Source organism: Oncorhynchus gorbuscha, linkage group LG26 (assembly GCF_021184085.1).
Source record: "Oncorhynchus gorbuscha isolate QuinsamMale2020 ecotype Even-year linkage group LG26, OgorEven_v1.0, whole genome shotgun sequence".
Classification (NCBI taxonomy): domain Eukaryota; kingdom Metazoa; phylum Chordata; class Actinopteri; order Salmoniformes; family Salmonidae; genus Oncorhynchus; species Oncorhynchus gorbuscha.
In genome coordinates this window covers 26,280,947-26,303,127 of record NC_060198.1, presented here as the reverse complement: position 1 = coordinate 26,303,127, position 22,181 = coordinate 26,280,947, and the positions used below count along the sequence as shown (strand labels likewise).

General features: G+C 48.2%; 1 protein-coding gene across 2 annotated transcripts in view; it reads left to right on the top strand.

Annotated features, from left to right (window-relative positions):
- The window catches only part of LOC124015294 (rho GTPase-activating protein 23-like), a 92,310-nt gene that overhangs the window by 3,583 nt on the left and 66,546 nt on the right, over nt 1-22,181 (top strand). The window contains exon 1 of one of the 2 annotated variants that reach the window (XM_046330443.1): nt 16,378-16,652. The exons of the other annotated variant lie outside the window; for it this stretch is intronic. Within the exon in view, the coding sequence (XP_046186399.1) occupies nt 16,599-16,652 (54 nt within the window). The 5' untranslated portion in view covers nt 16,378-16,598. Of the gene's footprint in view, nt 1-16,377; nt 16,653-22,181 lie in introns of those variants that run through there. 2 annotated transcript variants of the gene reach the window in all.

Genomic DNA, 22,181 nt, shown 5'->3' with positions numbered 1-22,181 from the left:
ACTCTAGTCTGATTGTATCTGATGTTAGGCTGGACTCTGTAGTCTGGTTGTATCTGATGTTAGGCTGGACTCTGTAGTCTGGTTGTATCTGATGTCACATTTATTTATAAAGCCCTTCTTACATCTGCTGATGTCACAAAGTGCTATACAGAAACCCAGCCTTAAACCCCAAACAACAAGCAATGCAGGTGTAGAAGCACGGTGGCTAGGAAAAACTCCCTAGAAAGGCCAGAACCTAGGAAGAAACCTAGAGAGGAACCAGGCAATAAGGGGTGGCCAGTCCTCTTCTGGCTGTGCCGGGTGGAGATTATAACAGAACATGGCCAAGATGTTCAAATGTTCATAGATGACCAACAGGGTCAAATAATAATAATCACACAACTAAGGGTTCCATAGTTGCAGGCAGAACAGTTGAACCTGGAGCAGCAGCACAACCAGGTGGACTGGGGACAGCAAGGAGTCATCAGACCAGGTAGTCCTGAGGCATGGTCCTAGGGCTCAGGTCCTCAGAGAGAGAAAGAAAGAAAGAAAGAATTGGAGATAGTATACTTAAATTCACACAGGACACCAGATAAGACAGGATAAATACTCCAGATATAACAGACTGACCCTAGCCCCCTGACACATAAACTACTGCAGCATAAATACTGGAGGCTGAGACAGGAGGGGTCGGGAGACACTGTGGCCCTGTCCGACGATACCCCCGGACAGGGCCAAACAGGCAGGATATAACCCCACCCACAGCCGCCACACGACTAGAGGGATATCTTCAACCACCAATTTACCCTCCTGAGACAAGGCCGAGTATAGCCCACAAAGATCTCCCCCACAGCACAACCCAGGGGGGGGGGCGCCAACCTGGACAGGAAGATCACGTCAGTGACTCAACCCACTCAAGTGACGCACCCCTCCTATGGAAGAGCACCAGTAAGCCAGTGACTCAGCCCCTGTAATAGGGTTTGAGGCAGAGAATCCCAGTGGAGAGAGGGGAACCGGCCAGGCAGAGACAGCAAGGGCGGTTCGTTGCTCCAGTGCTTTTCCGTTCACCTTCACACTCCTGGGCCAGACTACACTCGAGTTTGTGTCTCTCACGTGGATAGGCAGACCATTCCATAAAAAATGGAGCTCTATAGGAGAAAGCCCTGCCTCCAGGTGTTTGCTTAGAAATTCTAGGGACAGTAAGAAGGCTTGCGCCTTGTGACCGTAGCGTACGTGTAGGTATGTACGGCAGGACCAAATCGGAAAGATAGGTAGGAGCAAGCCCATGTAATGCTGTGAAGGTTAGCAGTAAAACCTTGAACCTTGTATCTAATGTTAGGCTGGACTCTGTATTCTGGTTGTATCTAATGTTAGGCTGGAGGCAGCCCAGGGACACAGCAGACTAGCTGCTAGGACCTGAAAGGGTGCTGAATGAGTAGGAGGAGAGGAGAGCTGTCTGGGAGATGGCAAGGAGCACAGGCACAAGTCCCTACTCTTCTCTCCCCCAGACAGTGTATTCCCCTGGTCATTGATTACCTCATCCCCCATTCTGCCCCTCCTCTCCCGAGGTGGTGTGTGTGGTTGTAAACAACATGTTTTAGGGTGGCTACTCCTCACCCCCTCCTCAAGTCAGGGTGAATGATTCATAGGGACCACTGGGGGACAACTGCACTGCGTCTCAAATGGCACCCTATTCCCTATATAGTGCACTATTTGTGACCCAAACTCATTGGGCCCTGGTTAAAAGTAGTGCACTATAAAGGGAATAGGATGCCATTTGGGATGCTGCCGTGGTGTACTTTCCATGCCCATCCTGTCAGTCTGCCAAGGTGACGCTAGCCCCCCACTCAAGTAGAGGTGACATCATCACTGCCAGCCAGCATCCGTGTATGTGTGTGCGTGCAAGCGTCCAATTTAATTGAATGTGTGTGTGTGTGCCTTCCATTTGTTAGCCTAGTTTCTCATTTCAGAGATTGGCCTGGGGCAATCACACAGCATGCTTCTGTACTGTGTCCCACGCAGCAGAGGGAGCTTCTCGTTGTACTTTACATGTACAACAACAGAGCTTACTACTACAGTGTTTGCATCAGTGGCAGGGGGTAACTTACACTACCACAATGAAGCAAACAGGAAACAATACTTTTTCTAAGAGTCTAAACTGAGAAATGCTGACATGACATGGCCTTGGTGTGGAGCTCGGCTCTGATGTCATTGTCATGGATAGTCTGTTTTCTGATTTAATTCAATGATGTGTCAATTCTATTTCTACATTCTACCTGTACTTTTCTTTGTGATGGGCTGTCTCTTCAGTTGCATGGGTGTGGACTCTTTGAGATGACATTGGACATTTTAGAGTTTCCAGAGGAGTCATTTGATCTCGCCGATGGTTGTGTCCCGCTTCAAAGTTGGGGAACACGTTGGACCCATCACGACTTCTACCGAAGTCGATGCCTCTCCTTGTTCGGGCGGTGTTTGGCGGTCGACGTGGCCGGTCTTCGAGCCTTCGCCAATCCATTTTTCATTTTCCATTTGTTTTGTCTCGTTTTCCCACACACCTGGTTCTAATTACCCTCATTATGTGTTGTTTATTTAACCCTCTGTTTCCCCCCCATGTCTTTGTGTGGTATTGTTTGTTGTAAGTGCTTGTGCACATTTGTTTAACTGGTGCGCGTCGGGGTATTGTGCCCATACTTTGTATTTCTTATGCCGTTGGTTTTGCTATTAAACTGCTCCAGCTATTATCAAGTTCTGCTCTCCTGCGTCTGACTTCCCTGCCACCAGATATGCATCCCTTACAGGACCCTTAAAATAGGAAGAACATCGGAGAAGCTGTACCCACGTTTGTCAATATAAACAGTGGCGTGATGGAAATATAAACAAACGTCAACATGTGTTTACTATGGAGCCTCAGTGGAATGACACGTAAGTCACATTACTGTGGTCTCCTTTTCTGTTTTTCTCTCTCACACACACACACACACACACACACACACACACACACACACACACACACACACACACACACACACACACACACACACACACACACACACACACACACACACACACACACACACACACACACACACACACTCGAAGAAAAACACACACACATACATACACACACACTCGAAGAAAAACACACACACACACACTCGAAAAAAACACACACTCGAAAAAACACACACACACACACACACACATACACACTCGTACACACGCGCGTACACACATTTCCATGAGTGAGTGATAAGGAGGGTAGTGGCCCACAGAGGGACAGGAAGAGGCTGGTTATATAAAGAGTGTGTGTGAATAGATCGTGGACAGGCAGCAGTGAAGGGCTAGGGCAACACTCCTCCCTCCCCGGCAGGAGGAGACCTATCTGTGTTTGATGTTTTGCCCCGAGAGCAGAGGCCACACAGGACACTTTACCGCGTACACACATCTCGTCGGTGCTCCTCGGTAAGTGTGTGTGTGCATGTGTGTGTGTGCCTGTATGCACGTGTGTAAAGTGTACTCTCTTTACTCTGCACGCTCTGCACTGAGAATGAGAACCCTGCCTGGGGGCACGCTGCTGCACAGCCAGACCCACTGTAATGCACCGTTGGTAGGGAATCAATAGTCATTGAGGGAGACCTCAGTAAACCCTGTGGGCTCTGCTCAGCTCCGCTCAGGTCTGATCAGGGTTGTGACTGTGCATGTCAATCCCAGCTCAACCGGCCCTCAGAGTTGAAGCTGGTTCAGACTGCTCGTAACAGCCTCCGCTCTTCTGGGAAGGCTTTCATCTAGATGTTGGAACATTGCTGCGGGGACTTGCTTCCATTCAGTCATGAGCATTATTGAGGTCGGGCACTGATGTTGGGTAATTAGGCGTTGAGGTTCTGCACAAAGCTCTGTGCAGGCCAGTCAAGTTCTTTCACACCGACCTCGACAGACCATTTCTGTATGTTTCTCGCTTTGTGCACGGGGGCATTGTCATGCTGAAACAGGAAAGGGCCTTCCCCAAACTGTTACCACAAAGTTGGAAACACAGAATCGTCTATAATGTCATTGTATGCTGTAGCGTTAAGATTTCCCTTCAATGGAACTTGGAGGCCTAGCCCGAACCATGGAAAACAGCCCCAGACCATTAGTCCTACTCCACCAAACATTACAGTTGGCATTATGTATTGGGGAAGGTAGCGTTCATCTGGCATCCACCAAACCCAGATTTGTCCGTCGGACTGCCAATTGGTGAAACGTAATTCATCACTTTTCCTCTACTCCAGAGTCAAATGGTGGCGAGCTTTACACCACTCCAGCCGACGCTTGGTATTGTGCATGGTGATCTTAGGCTTGTGTGCGGCTGCTCGGCCTTGGAAACCCATTTCATGAAGCTCACGACAAAAAATTATTGTGCTGACGTTGTTTCCAGAGGCAGAATGGTGAGTGTTGCAACTGAGGACAGGCGATCTTTACGCACTACACGGTGAGTAGTGCGTAGTGCTGAGCCCTTGTTGCTCCTAGACGTTTCCACTTCACAATACAGCACTTACAGTTGACGTGGCAGCTCTATCAGGGCGGAGATTTGACGAACTGACTTGTTGGAAAGGTGGCATCCTATGTCGGTGCCACGTTGAAAGTCACTGAGCTCTTCAGTAAGGCCTTTTTACTGCCAATGTTTGTCTATGGAGATTGCATGGCTATGTGCTCAATTTTATACAGGTGTGGCTGAAATAGCCACTAATCCACTCATTTGAAGGAGTGTCCACATACTTGTGTGTATGTATGTGCATGAGCCAGTTGCAGACACTCCTAATATGTCCTGTAGATACATGGAATGGAATGTATGAAGACCCACACCATCTTATAAACAAGACTGAGGCTCTGTAAAGGACATACAGGACATACAGTATGTCCTTTACAGAGCCTCAGTCTTGTTTATAAGATGGTGTGGGTCTTCATACATTACATTCCATGTAAGCACAGATAGAAAGAGAATGTGGCTAGGGTGTAGGGAGGGAGTTCCCTCCTGGCCCAGGTACTGTTATTGCTGTGCCAAAATGGATATACTAAGGCGGCGTCCCAAATGCCACCCTATTCCCAACATAGTGGAGTCCATCGGGCTCTTGTTAAAGGTAGTGCACTATGTAGGAAATAGGGTGTCATTTGGGATGCACTCTAGCTCTGTGTTTACTCCTCGGTCTGTACACCACTCCCTGGAGGCCGGCTTTTAGACACAAGGTGACACGTGTGTGTGTGTGTGTGTGTGTGTGTGTGTGTGTGTGTGTGTGTGTGTGTGTGTGTGTGTGTGTGTGTGTGTGTGTGTGTGTGTGTGTGTGTGTGTGTGTGTGTGTGTGTGTGTGTGTGTGTGTGTGTGTGTGTGTGTGTTTCTGTCTTTATGTGTGCTGCGGCCCTCTGCCAAAGTTATCTGGCAGATTGTTTTGTCTGTTTCCCATAGATGGAATGCAGTCAGTTTGGAGCTAGGCAGCCAGACTGAAAGGGGTGAGATTGAGGGAGAGAAGACAAGAGTGGGTAGTTTATAAAAAGATAATAAGAGAGAGCGAAAGAATGAGAAGGGGAGAGAGCGTGATAAAGGGAGGGAATGAGTGTGTGTTTTCCACAGTGGAACAGGTGGTCTAATCTAACCCTACCAGGCAACCCCCCCCCCCCCCCCCCAATCTCTGCAGTGTTAGGAATTTCTCACTCCTCCTTTTGGGCCATAGAGAGAGATGAGTGCTGTTACTGTTCTGGAGTGTGTGTTTTTATAACAGAGATATACATTGTGTATAGGCCTATTTTGTGTGTGTGTGTGTGTGTGTGTGTGTGTGTGTGTGTGTGTGTGTGTGTGTGTGTGTGTGTGTGTGTGTGTGTGTGTGTGTGTGTGTGTGTGTGTGTGTGTGTGTGTGTGTGTGTGTGTGTGTGTGTGTGTGTGTGTGTGTGTGTGTGTCTTTACCGGGCTGGGCTGGAGAGAGTGAGATCAGCCTCAATTCATTGGGGCATGGACTCTACAAGGTGTCAAGCGTTCCACAGGGATGTTGGCCCATATTGACTCTAAAGCTTCCCACAGTTGTGTAAAGTTGGATGGGTGTCCCTTGGGGGGTGGACCCATCTTGATACACACAGGAAACTGTTGAGCATGAAAAACCCAGCAGCGTTGCCGTTTTTGACACACTCAAACAGTTGCGCCTGGAACCTACTACCATACCCCCTTCAAAGGTACTTCAATATTATTTGTTTAAGCCTCAATTGTCTCGAGGCTTAAAAATCCTTTTAACCTTTCTCCTCCCCTTCATCTACACTGATTTGAAGTGGATTTAACAGGTGACATCAGTAAGGGATCATAGCTTTCACCTGGATTCACCTGGTCAAGTCTATAACATGGAAAGGACAGGTGTTCTTAATGTTTTGTACACTCGGTGTATATGAATCTAGTGTTGTCGGTGAACAGTGTGGCCTGATCAGTGCGCTGTGTGAAGGATGTCAGTCTGCAATGAGCAGCTGCTGCTTCATTACTGTGATCATTCTTGAGGCCAAGTAGCAGCCCTGGCTTCTCTGAGGGCCGGACAGAGGCACCACAGCTGCATCCTATCCTAGGTGTACATACCACTAACCTCCTGGCCCAATTACTGAACCACCGAAGGCTAACGATGCTCTCATTACCAAGGAAATGGGGATACTTCATACAACCAGTGTGTGCTATAGTGTTCTTGAAGTTATCTTGAGTAGTGTGTGTGTGTGTGTGTGTGTGTGTGTGTGTGTGTGTGTGTGTGTGTGTGTGTGTGTGTGTGTGTGTGTGTGTGTGTGTGTGTGTGTGTGTGTGTGTGTGTGTGTGTGTGTGTGTGTGTGTGTGTGTGTGTGTGTGAGAGTCTGGGCTGCGTTGGAGATGGTTGAATGTCCACCTGCACTCATCACTCCTCTCCAGTATGTCTCCTCTCCCTCCATACATCACTATAATGACTCATTAGGCTGATCGTTACGCTGGTCCTTTAAGCATGGCTCAAGCTCTGTCTGCTCTGTGCTCTGGTTCATATGCTCTGGACTAGTACATATCTACTGTGTCTTTACAGCTCTGGGTAGCAATTGCCCAGATCTATGATCAGTTTACCCTCCCCAAATCCTAACCATTAGGGGGAAATGCTAAACTGACCCAATATCAATGTTTAGGGGCAACTTTATCCAACTTTCTTTGTCTTTACATGCTAAGTGCCTACTAGTTTCCCTCTCTTTTCTGTGCTTCACCAGCCCTGCATGCGCCCTCCGGTGGCCATATGGTGAAATGAAACTCAATGAATTTCCATGTTGAAGGGATTATTCAAAAAAAAAAAATTTTTACCTTTAACTAGGCAAATCAGTTAGTAACAAATTCTTATTTACAATGACGGCCCACCCCGGCCAAACCTGGACGACGCTGGGCCAACCTATGGGACTCCCAATCACAGCCGGATGTGATGCAGCCTGGATGGATGATATATTTAGGGGAATTCTCCCTACTGTGTTGTAACTGAACAGATGGCCTTCCTTTTTATTAATCTCCACGCCAACACAAGGCAGATGTTTATTTATGTGGATTTATCTACTTGAATTCTATTTTGCCCGTTTGTGTTAAATCCAAGATCATTTCTAATCTGTCCCAGTGGGGCTGGTTCTTTGTTTCAGTGTTGATCACAGCTATTGGGTGGCTCGGGTAAAGTTCATCACAAATGAATAAACTGTTGTTACTGAACTGAATGTTAAATATTGCCTGGTTTAACATACAGAGGGGTCTAGGACTACGCTGTTTTATGGCCCCTTGTTTAATCCGTGTAACTTTTATTCGTATAATTCGCTAGCAGGACAAGCATACAAGACATGGTAAGGGATGTCTGTGTTTGGAAGGGAGGAGATATCTCCATGAGATAAGACCCCCTACACCAATCTCCCTCATGCCCCCCTTCTCCCTTCTCCCTTCCCCAAACCCAAGGAGTGAGTCCCTCTTCTAAGCCCCGGTCTAGACAAGCTGTCCCCCTCTGTTATTAGGAAAGGGGACACTGGGGAAATGCCAGGATTAGGATATGATGACCCTCTGACAGAGATACAGTATTTTAACACACATGTTCAATTGTTTGTACAGTATAATCCTTCTTCTGCTGTCAAGATGTCTTTAATCCTTGACATTCTAATAAAAAAAATATATAATATCTGGTCCATTATTAGTGAATAGCAGGAAATGGGGTCAGTGGAAGGTCTTTTATGATTAGGGACGTGAACAGACTATATTTGTACTACGGTCAAATCATGACTGTGATATTTCATTTTAGATCCACAGCTACCTAACGGATGCCATTACTCAGCCTGGCAAACAGAAATAGAATCTGACGACCAGAGTGAATAAAACAGGCAGAAGCGACAGAAACGGTTTACCGTATATGGGTCACTCATCTCTGGGTCCTTAGCAGGGCGATTTCTATAACCTACCTTTTACTCATGACTCCTACGTGTATATGCACTTGCATATAGGTCTGAGGGTCAGCAGCGTGAGTAGGTTTTCCATTGTCTCTAGCTCCAGGAAGTAACATCAGAGACAGGAAGCAGAGCGGTGGAGGTAAAGGGGGCAGCAGACATATGTGCATGTGAAGTGACCGGCAGAGGAAGGAAACAGGGGACCTACTGGAACTGTGAGCCCCTGTTTACCCCCCCCCCTGTCTGTCTCCCAGATTGGGGGTAGAGTGCTGGGAAGAGGAGGGGTGGAGGGTGCAGCACAGTGGGTATGTCTTCTTGCTGAGGAATGTGTACCACTGCCAAGCAGTTATAGCAACAGTTGAATTACCTGGATGTGATGCACATGTTCCGGCTCAGTATATCGGAGGGGGGGGGGGTCTCATATTTTCCTTATTATTCACACACGTAAGAGGTAGGAGCCACACTGGAAACAAAGTGGATATGACTGTGAATTGATTACCAATTGTGACACTTGACACCCCTCTAATCAGCAGCCAGTGTGTAAAGGCCATGCATTTATGTATCTCAGGTAATGGGGAATTGATATGTATGTGCATTTATACAACCTCAGATTGTGGTGTGTGTGTGTGTGTGTGTGTGTGTGTGTGTGTGTGTGTGTGTGTGTGTGTGTGTGTGTGTGTGTGTGTGTGTGTGTGTGTGTGTGTGTGTGTGTGTGTGTGTGTGTGTGTGTGTGTGTGTGTGTGTGTACACATTCTCTGGACTAATGCCAATGTGACGTACCTTGGCAGGGGTGTGCCGGTCCACCACGCCCAGTGCAGGGTACACAAGCTGGTGACACTGCTGGAGGCCCTGAACCATGATCCAGTGAGTCACTCTCTCTAGAGTCACACCGCAGCCAGCCAAACGCCCCCCACAGCCTCAAACTTGACCTTAGCCTCAGCCCCAGACACAGTCTCAGCCTCAGCCCTAGACACAGTCTCAGCCCCAGACACAGTCTCAGCCCCAGACACAGTCTCAGCCCCAGACACAGCCTCAGCCTTAGCCCCAGACACAGTCTCAGCCCCAGACACAGTCTCAGCCTCAGCCCCAGACACAGTCTCAGCCTCAGCCCCAGACACAGTCTCAGCCTCAGCCCCAGACACAGTCTCAGCCTCAGCCCCAGCCCCAGACACAGTCTCAGCCTCAGCCCCAGACACAGTCTCAGCCTCAGCCCCAGCCCCAGACACAGTCTCAGACTCAGCCCCAGACACAGTCTCAGCCCCAGACACAGTCTCAGCCTCAGCCCCAGACACAGTCTCAGCCTCAGCCCCAGACACAGTCTCAGCCTCAGCCCCAGACACAGTCTCAGCCTCAGCCCCAGCCCCAGACACAGTCTCAGCCTCAGCCCCAGACACAGTCTCAGCCTCAGCCCCAGCCCCAGACACAGTCTCAGCCTCAGCCCCAGATACAGTCTCAGCCTCAGCCCCAGATACAGTCTCAGCCCCAGACACAGTCTCAGCCTCAGTCTCAGCCCCAGACACAGTCTCAGCCCCAGACACAGTCTCAGCCTCAGCCCCAGACACAGTCTCAGCCTCAGCCCCAGACACAGTCTCAGCCTCAGCCCCAGACACAGTCTCAGCCTCAGCCCCAGACACAGTCTCAGCCTCAGCCCCAGACACAGTCTCAGCCCCAGTTCTGAGTCTAATCTGTCTTTACAGACATCCAGTTATTATGTATGTCTGACAGGGAGTTTCTCATCCATTCTCTATCTGGCTGAACAAGCCTGGAGAAGAGTGGAGAGGAAGGAGTGAGATGGGCAGCTGCAGAGAAGAGAGGGATTGTAACGATATGGAGTAAGAAGAGAGGGAGCGAGGCGACAGGGGGAGGTTAGAGGAAGGGTGGAAGAGAGGAGAATGAAGACAGACAGCTAGAGGAAAAGGGAATGGCAGGGGTGAGGAAAGGGGTTGGGCAGTAGACCAGGGAAAATGGCAAGGGGGTGAGGAAAGAGGTTGGATATTAGACAAGGGATAAGGGTAATGGGATGAGGATGGTTGGGGGATGGGTGGAAGGGCACAGAAGTTTGAGGAAATTGTCCAGTAGAAGTGGTCCTTCTGTAGCTCAGTTGGTAGAGCATGGCGCTTGTAACGCCAGGGTAGTGGGTTCGATCCCCGGGACCACCCATACGTAGAATGTATGCACACATGACTGTAAGTCGCTTTGGATAAAAGCGTCTGCTAAATGGCATATATTATTTATTATTATTAAGTGACCTAGCAGGGGCTGGGGGAATGAGAGATGGCCGCTGGGAGGAATTTTAGCAGAGGAGTGGAGAGAACCCTGTGCCTCCTGCAATAACATACCAGCCTAAATACTTTAACCAATGGCACTAACACAATACCATCATAGTGGTTTCACCAGAAAAGGACACCACCATGTGATATATTTGTGTATTTTATTACCTGGTTTATTAATAACAGTATCCACATGAATTTTATGAAGTCCAGACAAGGTTATGTAACAAAACTTCACCATGCCTGCCTGTGTGTGTCTGTGTCAGTCTTGGCTTGCAGGTTATATATTTTTTTGTCATGAATCTGGTTCTGGAGGGAGCTCTGCAGAGTGCTCACTCGCTGGTTCAAACCATAAATTAAAATCAAAAAGCTATTTTATTTTTTATTAATTTTTACAATATACAGAATTTTGATTTTGCAGCTGGCCTATCTAGCAGAAATCAAGGGTTGGAACCGAAATTATTTTCTCATCTTTTAATTCTGAACAGAACCATATATTTTCTGGTTCCGTTCCGACCAGCAAAATATAGTTCTGAACCGTCTGGAACCCCAAAAAGTACCGGTTTATATCGTTCTTTTGTTCCTTTTAAAACTTGCTGTGGAGTGGGTAAACAATTTGATCTGTATAGGAAAGTCGTTAATTAAGAGCAATTGTATTTTGCCGTAAACGGCATGTTTTAATCATAATGAAAGCACACACACACACTGCTGCCAGTCACATTGTAGGGCGTGAGATTTAACAGAAATGTTGCGGTTGAGGGGAGAGCGATAGAGGATGGAGGAAGCTTGCGATGAGGCGCTGGGCATCTTGTTATGACATGCATTATCTGAATTAGGATAACAGAATTATACCGAGGAGGAGCAGATTCTATGGAGAAACTTTGAATGTCTGAATTTCCCGAATTGGTTTAACGTTGGACCAGAGCAAACGTTAGCTAGCTAACAAGCTTGTGTGTGCAGAGCAGGACTATCATTACAAACACGTATTTTTGTAGTTAATACATCCAATGTGAAACGTGATAACTATAGTATCCTTAACTAGCATTGAAAAAGTTAATCCATTCTATTAAACATCTCCCTAATTTCTGAATCATGTTTGTAACATAATCAGTACGCTACAGTAACCAAAGGTTCAGAGGGGCGGGGCAGGTAGCCTACACACACACACACACACTGGCAGAGATTTCCAGCTGGCAGGCAGAAACTCGAATACATTTCTGAGTAACAGAGTGAGAGCTTTGCATAGGTGCTTTGTTGCAATTTTTGTGAGACCAAAAAAAAAGCCCAGAACTCAAAATAACGCTATTAACCGGTTCCCTTGCTTTTAAAATAAAGGTTCCCGAACCATATTGTAACGGCTGTCTTGGGAAGAAGGTGAGGACCAATGTGCAGAGTGGTATCTGTTCATCTTTTTTAATGGAAACTGAACACTGAATAACAAAACAACAAAGAAAACAACCGAAACAGTTCTGTCTGGTGCAGACACACAAAGACAGAAAACAACCACCCACAAAACACAATAGAAAACAGCCTCCCTAAATATGGTTCTCAATCAGGGACAACGATTGACAGCTGCCTCTGATTGAGAACCATACCAGGCCAAACACAGAAATAGCAAATCATAGAAAAACTAACATAGACAACCCACCCAACTCACGCCCTGACCATACTAAAACAAAAGACAAAATGAAGGAACTTAGGTCAGAACGTGACACATTTGGATCACTTTTGGTTCAGGTTCTTTTACTCAAGTAATAATGTTATTTTCTGGTTTTATTTTCTGTTCCCTGAACCAGTTCAAACCCTGGGCAGAAATCCCTCAGGTTTGCCTCCAGGACAAGACTCATCCCAATGAACGTCAACCTGTGTTCTTACTGGTCAGCTGTCTCCCCCTCTCCATGCCAGTTGTCCAGGCAAACAAAGAGAGGACCCCCGCCCCATGCCCCTACTCCTCAATACTGCGAGTGGGGAATTTATGGCTCACAGTGGAATCTGGACATGGAGAGGTCACCACACTGCACCTCTTCCCACAGCCCCACAGCCTTACCCCCTTCAACGGAGTGCCCCAGGATCCTCTGTGTCAACAGGCAGCACAGCCACGACAGACCAGGATGTCAGACTTACTGCATTCTATGGGACATGGCATTCCGTCATACACACAGGTGTCTATGTTACGAAGATGACACTATGATCACACAGGAGGATCTCTCAAACAGTGCCTGTCTCTCTCTATCTCAAACACACACACTATCTCTTCATTTATTTAGCCAGGATACTCCACGCGGTAACATTTGCCCCACACACACACACACACACACACACACACACACACACACACACACACACACACACACACACACACACACACACACACACACACACACACACACACACACACACACACACACACACACACACACACACACACACACATACTTGAACTAATCCACATTTTGTCAGAGACCCATCTCTCCAGCTCTCCTCTTAACAGAGCACATTTTGTGCTGTGGGACCAAGACCGCTATTAATGGTCTTCAATTATTACACTTGAGATGGGGGTCAGAGTGAAGGTCACTGTTTATGTTCGATGAACAGAGAGGGGGAGAGAAAGAGGGGGAGACGACTTGGCTGGACTCGAACATGGTGTCCATTCAGCTCTTAGCAGGGCTACAGATGCAGTCCAAGCAGCAGCGGTAAATGTAGTTGTGTCCGATGGAGGACCGAGCGAGAGAAAGAGAAAGTGAGAGAGGGCTACTGTGCTGTGACAGGCCTGACAGAGTAGCAGTGTGTGCTAATGCGCCACTCCATACTGAGGAGGCCCACTGTGAATGATGTTGAAAGGGTATGACAACAAAGCTTAGAACCAACAAAAGTGTGTGCGTTTGGTTTGTGTGTGTGTGTGTGTCATGCATCTACTCACACAGAAAGGAGAGCTTCAATCTCAGGACTAGAGGGAACTGGAGGGAAAGAGGGCGAGAGAACAGCGATGGGACAGGCCTTGAGACGAGCAGTGTGACTGCAGATATCCGGCTAATTGGAGTGACCGGAATTGATTGTAACACACAGTGAGTGCAGAGGCATGGGACTGTGGACTGTGATATCTAGCATGGCAGTTTTTTCTTTTTCTTTCCTAATTTTTTAAATCAAATTTGGCACAGTTGGCATCTCGTTAATGCGTTGGTTGGTTGGTTCAGGGTAGGACCGCGAGCTGACCCTGTGAGCGGGCAGCAGCAGCGGTGGGGCCCATCCAGGGGGGTTTGAGATGGGGCGCAGTGGAGCGAGTGAACGTGATGAACGTTGATTGTTTGTGGGTTACCCTCCAAAGTGATCCCTCTGCTGTGCGTTGTTATGTAATGACCGCCGGGGAGGGGGGGGGCTGATGGTCTTTTGGTGCTCTCCCCCCTATACACCCCCCTCGAGGAGAGAGATAGGGGTGTCAGCACCCATCAGGGTCAAACTCTGTCTCGCTCAGTCAGCCAGGGGGACCCTCTCTGGACCGTGGGCTGTGTACCAATGACTAAGGCTGTCCAACAGACCCAGAGAAAGACGAGAGGGAGGGAGGGAGGGGGCGACAGACAGATACACATACTGAACAGCGCTCAGACTTACAATAGTATAGTAAATACACTACTCACACACAATGGTAAATAAGATAATCCAGTCACCAGAGTAACAATGTAGTAGTATGCAAAATCTAAGTCTGCCCACTCAAACACCTGACAGACAGACTTCCTCACAGACGGCTTCCCAGTGGCTCCTTGGCTGGGCTCCTCGAGTCTCCCCCTCGTCGATAATAGAGGGGCCATTTTGCCGGGCTGACAGGCCAGTTGACTTCTGCTGCAGAAAACCCGAACGGTGGAGTTCTGTGGCACTGTATCGCCCCACCCAGAGCAGATACAAGTGATTTTACTCCTCTGTCTGTTTGAACTGAAAACACACGTAGCCTACTGTAGGGTCAGGCTGAGTCAGAGATTGGGGCTGCATCCTCATCGCACCCTATTCCTTATAGGCCGCGGTCAAAAGTAGTGCACCACATAGGACATAGGGTGCCATTTTGAGTGCGAGAGAGAGAGAGCCTACAGACTATAGACAGTGCTCAATGGTCACAGGGGACACGGAACAGTTCAGCTCACCAGCGGCCACGGCCCTCACGCTCTCTGACTCCCACCACGGGACCTTAGTCCCGCCTCCCCCTCCTTCCTCATATCCCCTCACTCAGGGACCACGTGACCCCTTCCAGACAGCCCACCCTGCTCTGCTCTCCCACCTTAGGAGCACAATCACCTAGATAAAGACCCCGGTCTCTCCCTCTCCCATGGAGGACTCAGACTGACCAGCTATAGGCTGACCCTCTGGCAGCAGGATGGAGCAATGGGTGTCGAACAATGTGCTCACTGGCAGGGCCTCGCCGAAGCCTCGCAGACTCTCATAGATCTCTTCGGGAAGTGAGCTGAGGTGGAAGTAGTTGAAGGTCGTGGTTGAGTTGAAGATGTGTGTTCAGGTGCCGAGCTGCCCTTGACACGGCTGGTGTATCAACACAAGGTGGGCGGGGGGGGGGTCTGCAGCCATGTGGAGAAAGGGAGGAGGAGAGGAAGGCAGGGAGGGCAGCTGTGTGTGGCTCTGTGCGTGGGAAGTATCTTTCTCCCTGTGACTCGACTCCGTATCCCCCGGCAGTCAGGCAGACGGCTTTGAAGTGGCTCTCCCTAGCCTGCTCCCTGCACCCGTCTCCCACTGCACACTCCAGTGTAATGGCAGCCACATGGGTCCCCAGCCACGCCTCAACCCCACTATATTTCTCCTTACACCAACAAACTCACTGCACCCTTTCCCTCTCTCTTCTGCATCCTCCTTTCCCCCTCTCCCCTCATTCTCTGCATCCTCCTCCCTTCCCCCTCTCCCCTCATTCTCTGCTTAAGTTATTCTCTCTCTCTCTCTCTCTCTCTCTCTCTCTCTCTCTCTCTCTCTCTCTCTCTCTCTCTCTCTCTCTCTCTCTCTCTCTCTCTCTCTCTCTCTCTCTCTCTCTCTCTCTCTCTCTCTCTCTCTCTCTCTCTCTCTCTCTCTCTCTCTCTCTCTCTCTCTCTCTCTCTCTTTCTCTATCCTTTCTCTTCTTTATCCTTTCTGTTCTTTACTCCTCTTTATGGTCAATACCAGTCCAGAACACATGTAATAACATTGCAGTAATATATATTTAGTTACAAAAAAACATACTAATCGGTCTATCCTGCAACCTAATGGGCTATAAATACCACTTTAGTCACACTTTCCACAAATTCCCATCCATACAGTATACAATCATCTGGTTTAAGCGTTTACCAGAAACGGTTTTGTTTCTCTCAACCCATGCCTCACTAGGCAACAGCCCCGTGGTTCCACACCTTCATATATACCTTCATTTATCCTCTTATAAGTCTGTCTCTGTATCTGAGTACAAAAGGGCTTTGTTTAAATGGCATTGGGAACGCCGTGGCATGCGCGACCCCCACACGTCGCGGTTTCCGAAGAGACACGAATAGTAGTGTGTACATTCCCGAATTGAACTTTTTGGCACAGCCAGAGGGAGCCCGTGCGCTCCTTTACGGCAAGCCGAGTGCTCCGTAATGGGAGGCAGGCGCTTTGCTCCATCGGCGCGCAGATTTTCCCAACGCGCCCCAGGCAGACCGAGCAAGAGAGGGATTTACGCTGAGCCAGTCTGGCGGAGGAGGGGGAGCAACACCAACCAAACAGCCCAAACAACGGAAAAGAGGGGGGTTGGAAAGGAAGGAAACTGGATAGGTGAATACCACAGAGCATCGCCACCAGGCTAAGCTATAATAGTCTGTTCTTCACAGACTATTCTGTATTTTGCCGATTTTTACGTCTTATTTTTGTAACTTCTTATAGCAGCAAATCTCACTCTATTTTGTACTGCTGAACAATCCCAGCTGTCCAATGAATGGAGTTGCTTTCTGCCTTGTTGGAATCCCACCATTCCCAGAGAACGAAGTAAGTGATCGATCCCACTGTGTTGTCATCGATGTATTCTCGTCTCCTATGTTTAGTCTTCAAGATTTACCCCAGAAGCTCTTGCGTTGGACAATCGCGTTGGTCAGAGAGCATGATTTCCTAAGAGGATTAGTTCACATCGCTACTGTGTACACACACAGACATGTGATACAGAAAACCCGTCATTTTAACGAGTTCTCTGCAACTTTGTCCACACCCCAACGTTTGAATATGTTTTCTGCAGGTGTTGATTGTTTATTTTGCTATTACGCGGTGGTCAGTGTCGGAGAGAAACAACTGAAACTGCTCCTGAAATCGAATTGCGATTTCAAAGCCACCCTGACTGACACTTGGACGATATAATGTAATTGTGTCTGTCTGACCATTGAGTGAAGCTGTCATACACTGAACGGGACGTCCGGTACAGGGATGGAACTCACGTCATTACATTATCCAGCGATACCCGCCATACCCAGATAACGGTTTTAATAGGCAATTTATCCAACCTTTTTTTATTTGAAGTTTCTCGGTTTGTTGCAGTTTGTTTCCATTTCAAGTAGTCGACATGATTGGTTCATACAATTCACTCACAAACGTGTTAAACAGCATGATTGAGCTTTAATCTTAGGACTCTCTTCCCCTGTCTTTCCGGTTCGTGTTCCTGCAAGTCTTTCCCTATCTACTTTGGGTATTCAAGGACATGTGTTCCCTCTCCGAAATGTTTCTCTAGCCACTTGATAATACCAGACAAAGCTATGTACAGTGTAACGGTTTCTTGATAAATTGTTACTTTGAACTACACATGTTGCAACATAGTATCCCAGCAACGGTCGACTGAACACATTGCATTAGGGATTCGCCTTCTAAATGACTTTTTATGACCACGGACACAAAACAACTGTCTGACAATGTTTGCATACACACTATTTAGTTGTTTTCTTTGCATAAAGCTGTCGAATAAAGGATTTTATGTTTCCTTTCAAGCCCCAAAAGTACTGAGGCTTTAAATGTAAGGTTATCCCACATTATTACCCCACGTTTGCAATGCTGTCCATCCCTCCATCCAGTGTTGTGGTCGAGGCCTCTGAAGGTGATGTGACATTGCTCAGCTATAAGATAAGAGTAGAGGTTCTCCTCGGCCTCCCAGGTGGTCTGTGTGTTTGGAAGAGGAGGGCTCAGTGTTGCTGTTTGGAAGTCCTGGCCGCAGAGCGCTGTGTCTGGGTGAATCTGTTTTAATTTAGCCTTTGACACTGTCTGGCACCTCTCTCTCTCTCTCTCGCTCTCCCTCTCTCTCTCTCTCTCTCCTCTCTCTCTCTCTCTCTCTCTCTCTCTCTCTCTCTCTCTCTCTCTCTCTCTCTCTCTCTCTCTCTCTCTCTCTCTCTCTCTCTCTCTCTCTCTCTCTCTCTCTCTCTCTCTCTCTCTCTCTCTCACTCTCTCTGTATGTGTGGTGTCTATATCATGTGTTTGTGACACACAGTGTTTCACAACATCACCTGGGTCTTATCAAGTTCTGCTTTCAAACTTGGAATCTCCTTACTCCCTACGTCTCCCTAATTTCCGGTGCCGTAGACAACTTCTCTGAAGCACTCCTTGCTGCTCCTGCAAAGTTCATCTTCCATTTTCCTCAAAACAAGACAATTACTTTGTTTAGCGAGACTACATCGGGACAAATGATGAAAAAAAAGTCAGGAAGAAAATAAAAGGTAATAAACATCTTCTGAACACCAAGCGTCTCTAACCCCCCCCCCCCATATCAACAGTGACAATGTCCTCCATTTTTAAAGGTCCTAAGAGTCAGCACATGACCTTGGTCACAGCCTCCCGCCCCAACTTCCGACTTGACTCCTGCCCTGCCCCACCCTCAGCTCAGACCTCACCCCACCTCTAACCCTGACACAAGTGTCAGCCCCAATCCTGACGTTCTCCCTGGAGAGGGAGATTGAGAAGCCATTTTGTTTCTAGAGACTCTTCTGGAGACCAACAAGCATTCTGTTACCACAGAGCCTGGTGTCTGTCTGTCTGTGTCTAAGGAGGGGAGAAGTGGCCCTGCGCGCTTCCCCTCTCCTTCCCCTCCCCTGGTCAGGCAGCCTGGCCTGATTGAACACTGATTCAATTAAGAGCAAACCGACCAGCAGAAAGAGAGCAAACAGGGAGAGGGAGGACATCCAATGTTACATTTGTTTTCGGTAGCCGTTTGAATGAGAAAATATAGGCCACAGTCCGAGGAGTCTGTTGTCAGTTGGCTCAGTGTGGAGTCTGATGGGAGTCTGATGGGAGTCTGATGGGAGTCAGTTGGAGTAGGACAGTTCTGACGTCCAGTGAGGACTGCATGTTGATCGCAGGGTCGGATGGTTGGGCGTGGCAGTGAATTGGTGTTGCAGCAATGCTGTAGCTGTAATCAATAGGGATGACTGTACAGTACAGGGGGAGATGGGTGGCTGGGCTGGGAGGAGGCAGGCCCATTAAGAGCGCAATGCGTCATGTGATGCTACAGTTTATCGATAGGAAATATGAGAGTCCTGTTATGAAAACCATCTCTGCTGCTAAGCTGGTCAATGATGCAGCTGCCCATGTGTTATAGCAGCACGCGGTTCCCATTGGGCTCTGTGCATGTCAGTCAGGCATATGCTTTCTCTCCTTTCATATATGTATCTGAGGAACACTTCCCGATGTGGCGTGTGTAAGCTCACTACTTGATAACCATCGACATGACAATCTTTTATTAACCACTATGTTCTAACCATTTATTTCAGATGTATAAGCTAACCGTTCAAGTAACGTGTTTACTGAGGTGTCGGTCAAATCTTCTTTGAAAGCCCCTCTTTTGCACGCAAGCAGAGCGTCAAACTGTGGCGCTCAAATGGGCCTGCCGATTCAGCTGATCCTTGATCAAATCAAATTTATTTATATAGCCCTTCGTACATCAGCTGATATCTCAAAGTGCTGTACAGAAACCCAGCCTAAAACCCCAAACAGCAAGCAATGCAGGTGTAGAAGCACGGTGGCTAGGAAAAACTTTAACAGATTATAGAAGATTATAACGGAACATGGCCAAGATGTTCAAATGTTCATAAATGTTCATGTCCAGCAGGGTCAAATAATAATAATCACAGTAGTTGTCGAGGGTGCAGCAAGTCAGTACCTCAGGAGTAAATGTCAGTTGGCTTTTCATAACCTATCATTAAGAGAATCTCTACCACTCCTGCTGTCTGTAGAGAGTTGAAAACAGCAGGTCTGGGACAGGTAGCACGTCCGGTGAACAGGTCAGGATTCCATAGCCGCAGGCAGAACAGTTGAAACTGGAGCAGCAGCACTGCCAGGTGGACTGGGGACACCAAGGAGTCATCATGCCAGGTAGTCCTGAGGCATGGTCCTAGGGCTCAGGTCCTCCTCCGAGAGAAAGAGAAAATTAGAGAGAGCAAACATAAATTCACACAGGACACCGTATAAGACAGGAGAGGTACTCCAGATATAACAAACTGACCCTAGCCCCCGACACATAAACTACTGCAGCATAAATACTGGAGGCTGAGACAGGAGGGGTCAGGAGACACTGTGGCCCCGTCCGATGATACCCCCAGACAGGGCCAAACAGGAAGGATATAACCCCACCCACTTTGCCAAAGCACAGCCCCCACATCACTTGAGGGATACCTTCAACCACCAACTTAACATCCTGAGACAAGGCCGAATATAGCCCACAAAGATCTCCGCCACGGCACAACCCAAGGGGGGGCGCCAACCCAGACAGGAAGATCAGTCACGTGAGTCAGGTCCCTGACCTCAGACCCCAGAGGCATGCTGATTCAGCTGTTCTGAGATCATTTCCTGGTCAGGGCAGTTACTCAGGATCAAAAGTGTTGTGCGTGAGGCTGCAGAGGAAAACCCCCAGTCCTGCATGATTCTTAGCAGATGCCTTCACCACCTTGGAAAATGTGACATCAAGACAAAGCATTTTACCAGAGGTTGTTGACATGAGCATGTACAAAACTCTTACGTACTGCTTATAAATTCAGTGTATGGGTTATGCATGTGTTCTTGTGGGTACCATTCAAAAAGGTTGAGTATAATGCAACCCAGGAAGTATGTACTTTCAGTAAATCCTATTTGTTGTCATGTTTCCGGTGTGTCCACCTGTGTAGAAGCGGCTGCATGGCAGAGAGGGCAGTGGGTAGAATTGCACATGGGAGTGGAGAGAGGGAGGGAGGGAAAGTAAACCCAGTGTTACAGACCTGTGCTGTGTGAGTCCATTTAACGCGGCTACGACGTCTCCTCACACCTTAACACCAGCACACCGCCCCTCGGGCATTCCTCAAGGCCTCTACGCCAGACGGCAGCCACACTCGCACCTCACCTCTACAATCATTAACCTACCCTGGGAGAGTGGGTGAGGGTGTAGATACAACCCTCTTCCTGGAAACCTACTGTCCTGTCGATTTTCGGTCCAACCCTAATTTAGCATATCTGATTCAACTAGTTAAGGTCTTGTTGAGCAGCTAATTGGTAGAATCAGGTGTGTTAAATTAGGGTTGGACTGAAAACCTACAGGAGGGTAGATCTCCAGGAAGACGGTTGAACTGATAACCCACAGGAGGGTAGATTCTCCAGGAAGAGGGTTGAACTGATAACCCACAGGAGGGTAGATCTCCAGGAAGATGGTTGGACTGATAACCCGCAGGAGGGTAGGTATCCAGGAAGAGGGTTGGTCTCCAGGAAGAGGGTTGGACTGATAACCCACAGGAGGGTAGATCTCAAGGAAGTGGGTTGGACTGAAAACCCACAGGAGGGTAGAACTCCAGGAAGTGGGTTGGACTGAAAACCCACAGCAGGGTAGATCTCCAGGAAGTGGGTTGGACTGAAAACCCACAGCAGGGTAGATCTCCAGGAAGTGGGTTGGACTGAAAACCCACAGCAGGGTAGATCTCCAGGAAGAGGGTTGGACTGAAAACCTACAGCAGGGTAGATCTCCAGGAAGTGGGTTGGACTGAAAACCCACAGCAGGGTAGATCTCCAGGAAGAGGGTTGGACTGAAAACCCACAGCAGGGTAGATCTCCAGGAAGAGGGTTGGACTGAAAACCCACAGCAGGGTAGATCTCCAGGAAGAGGGTTGGGCTGCCCTGAGGTAGACACACTCTAGGATGTGTATATCCACACACAGACTCATAGTCATTCATTCGACACGTTCTCCAAAACACAGATGTATGTGTACTTCTGCAGCCCTAGGCTGTGTGGTATGCACTGCTTCTACGCCTGATGTGGTGACAGTGATAGGGGTGAACCTGAATTGAAGAGCATGGGGGAGAGAGAGAGCGAGAGATGCTGTTGTTTTGAATGCTTCAATCGCATCTAGTGGAAGTGGAGAGTTCTGAAGTGGAGAGTGAGAACCATGGATCTTTTACTCTATCCATGGCTTAAATGTCGCTAAAGCATTCCTATCCCAAGTCTCATTCCACGCAGCTAAAGACTGAAGTTAGAAATGAGATCCGTTCCACGTTTCAATGTAGCCTTCCAGTCAAGGAACGTCCGTG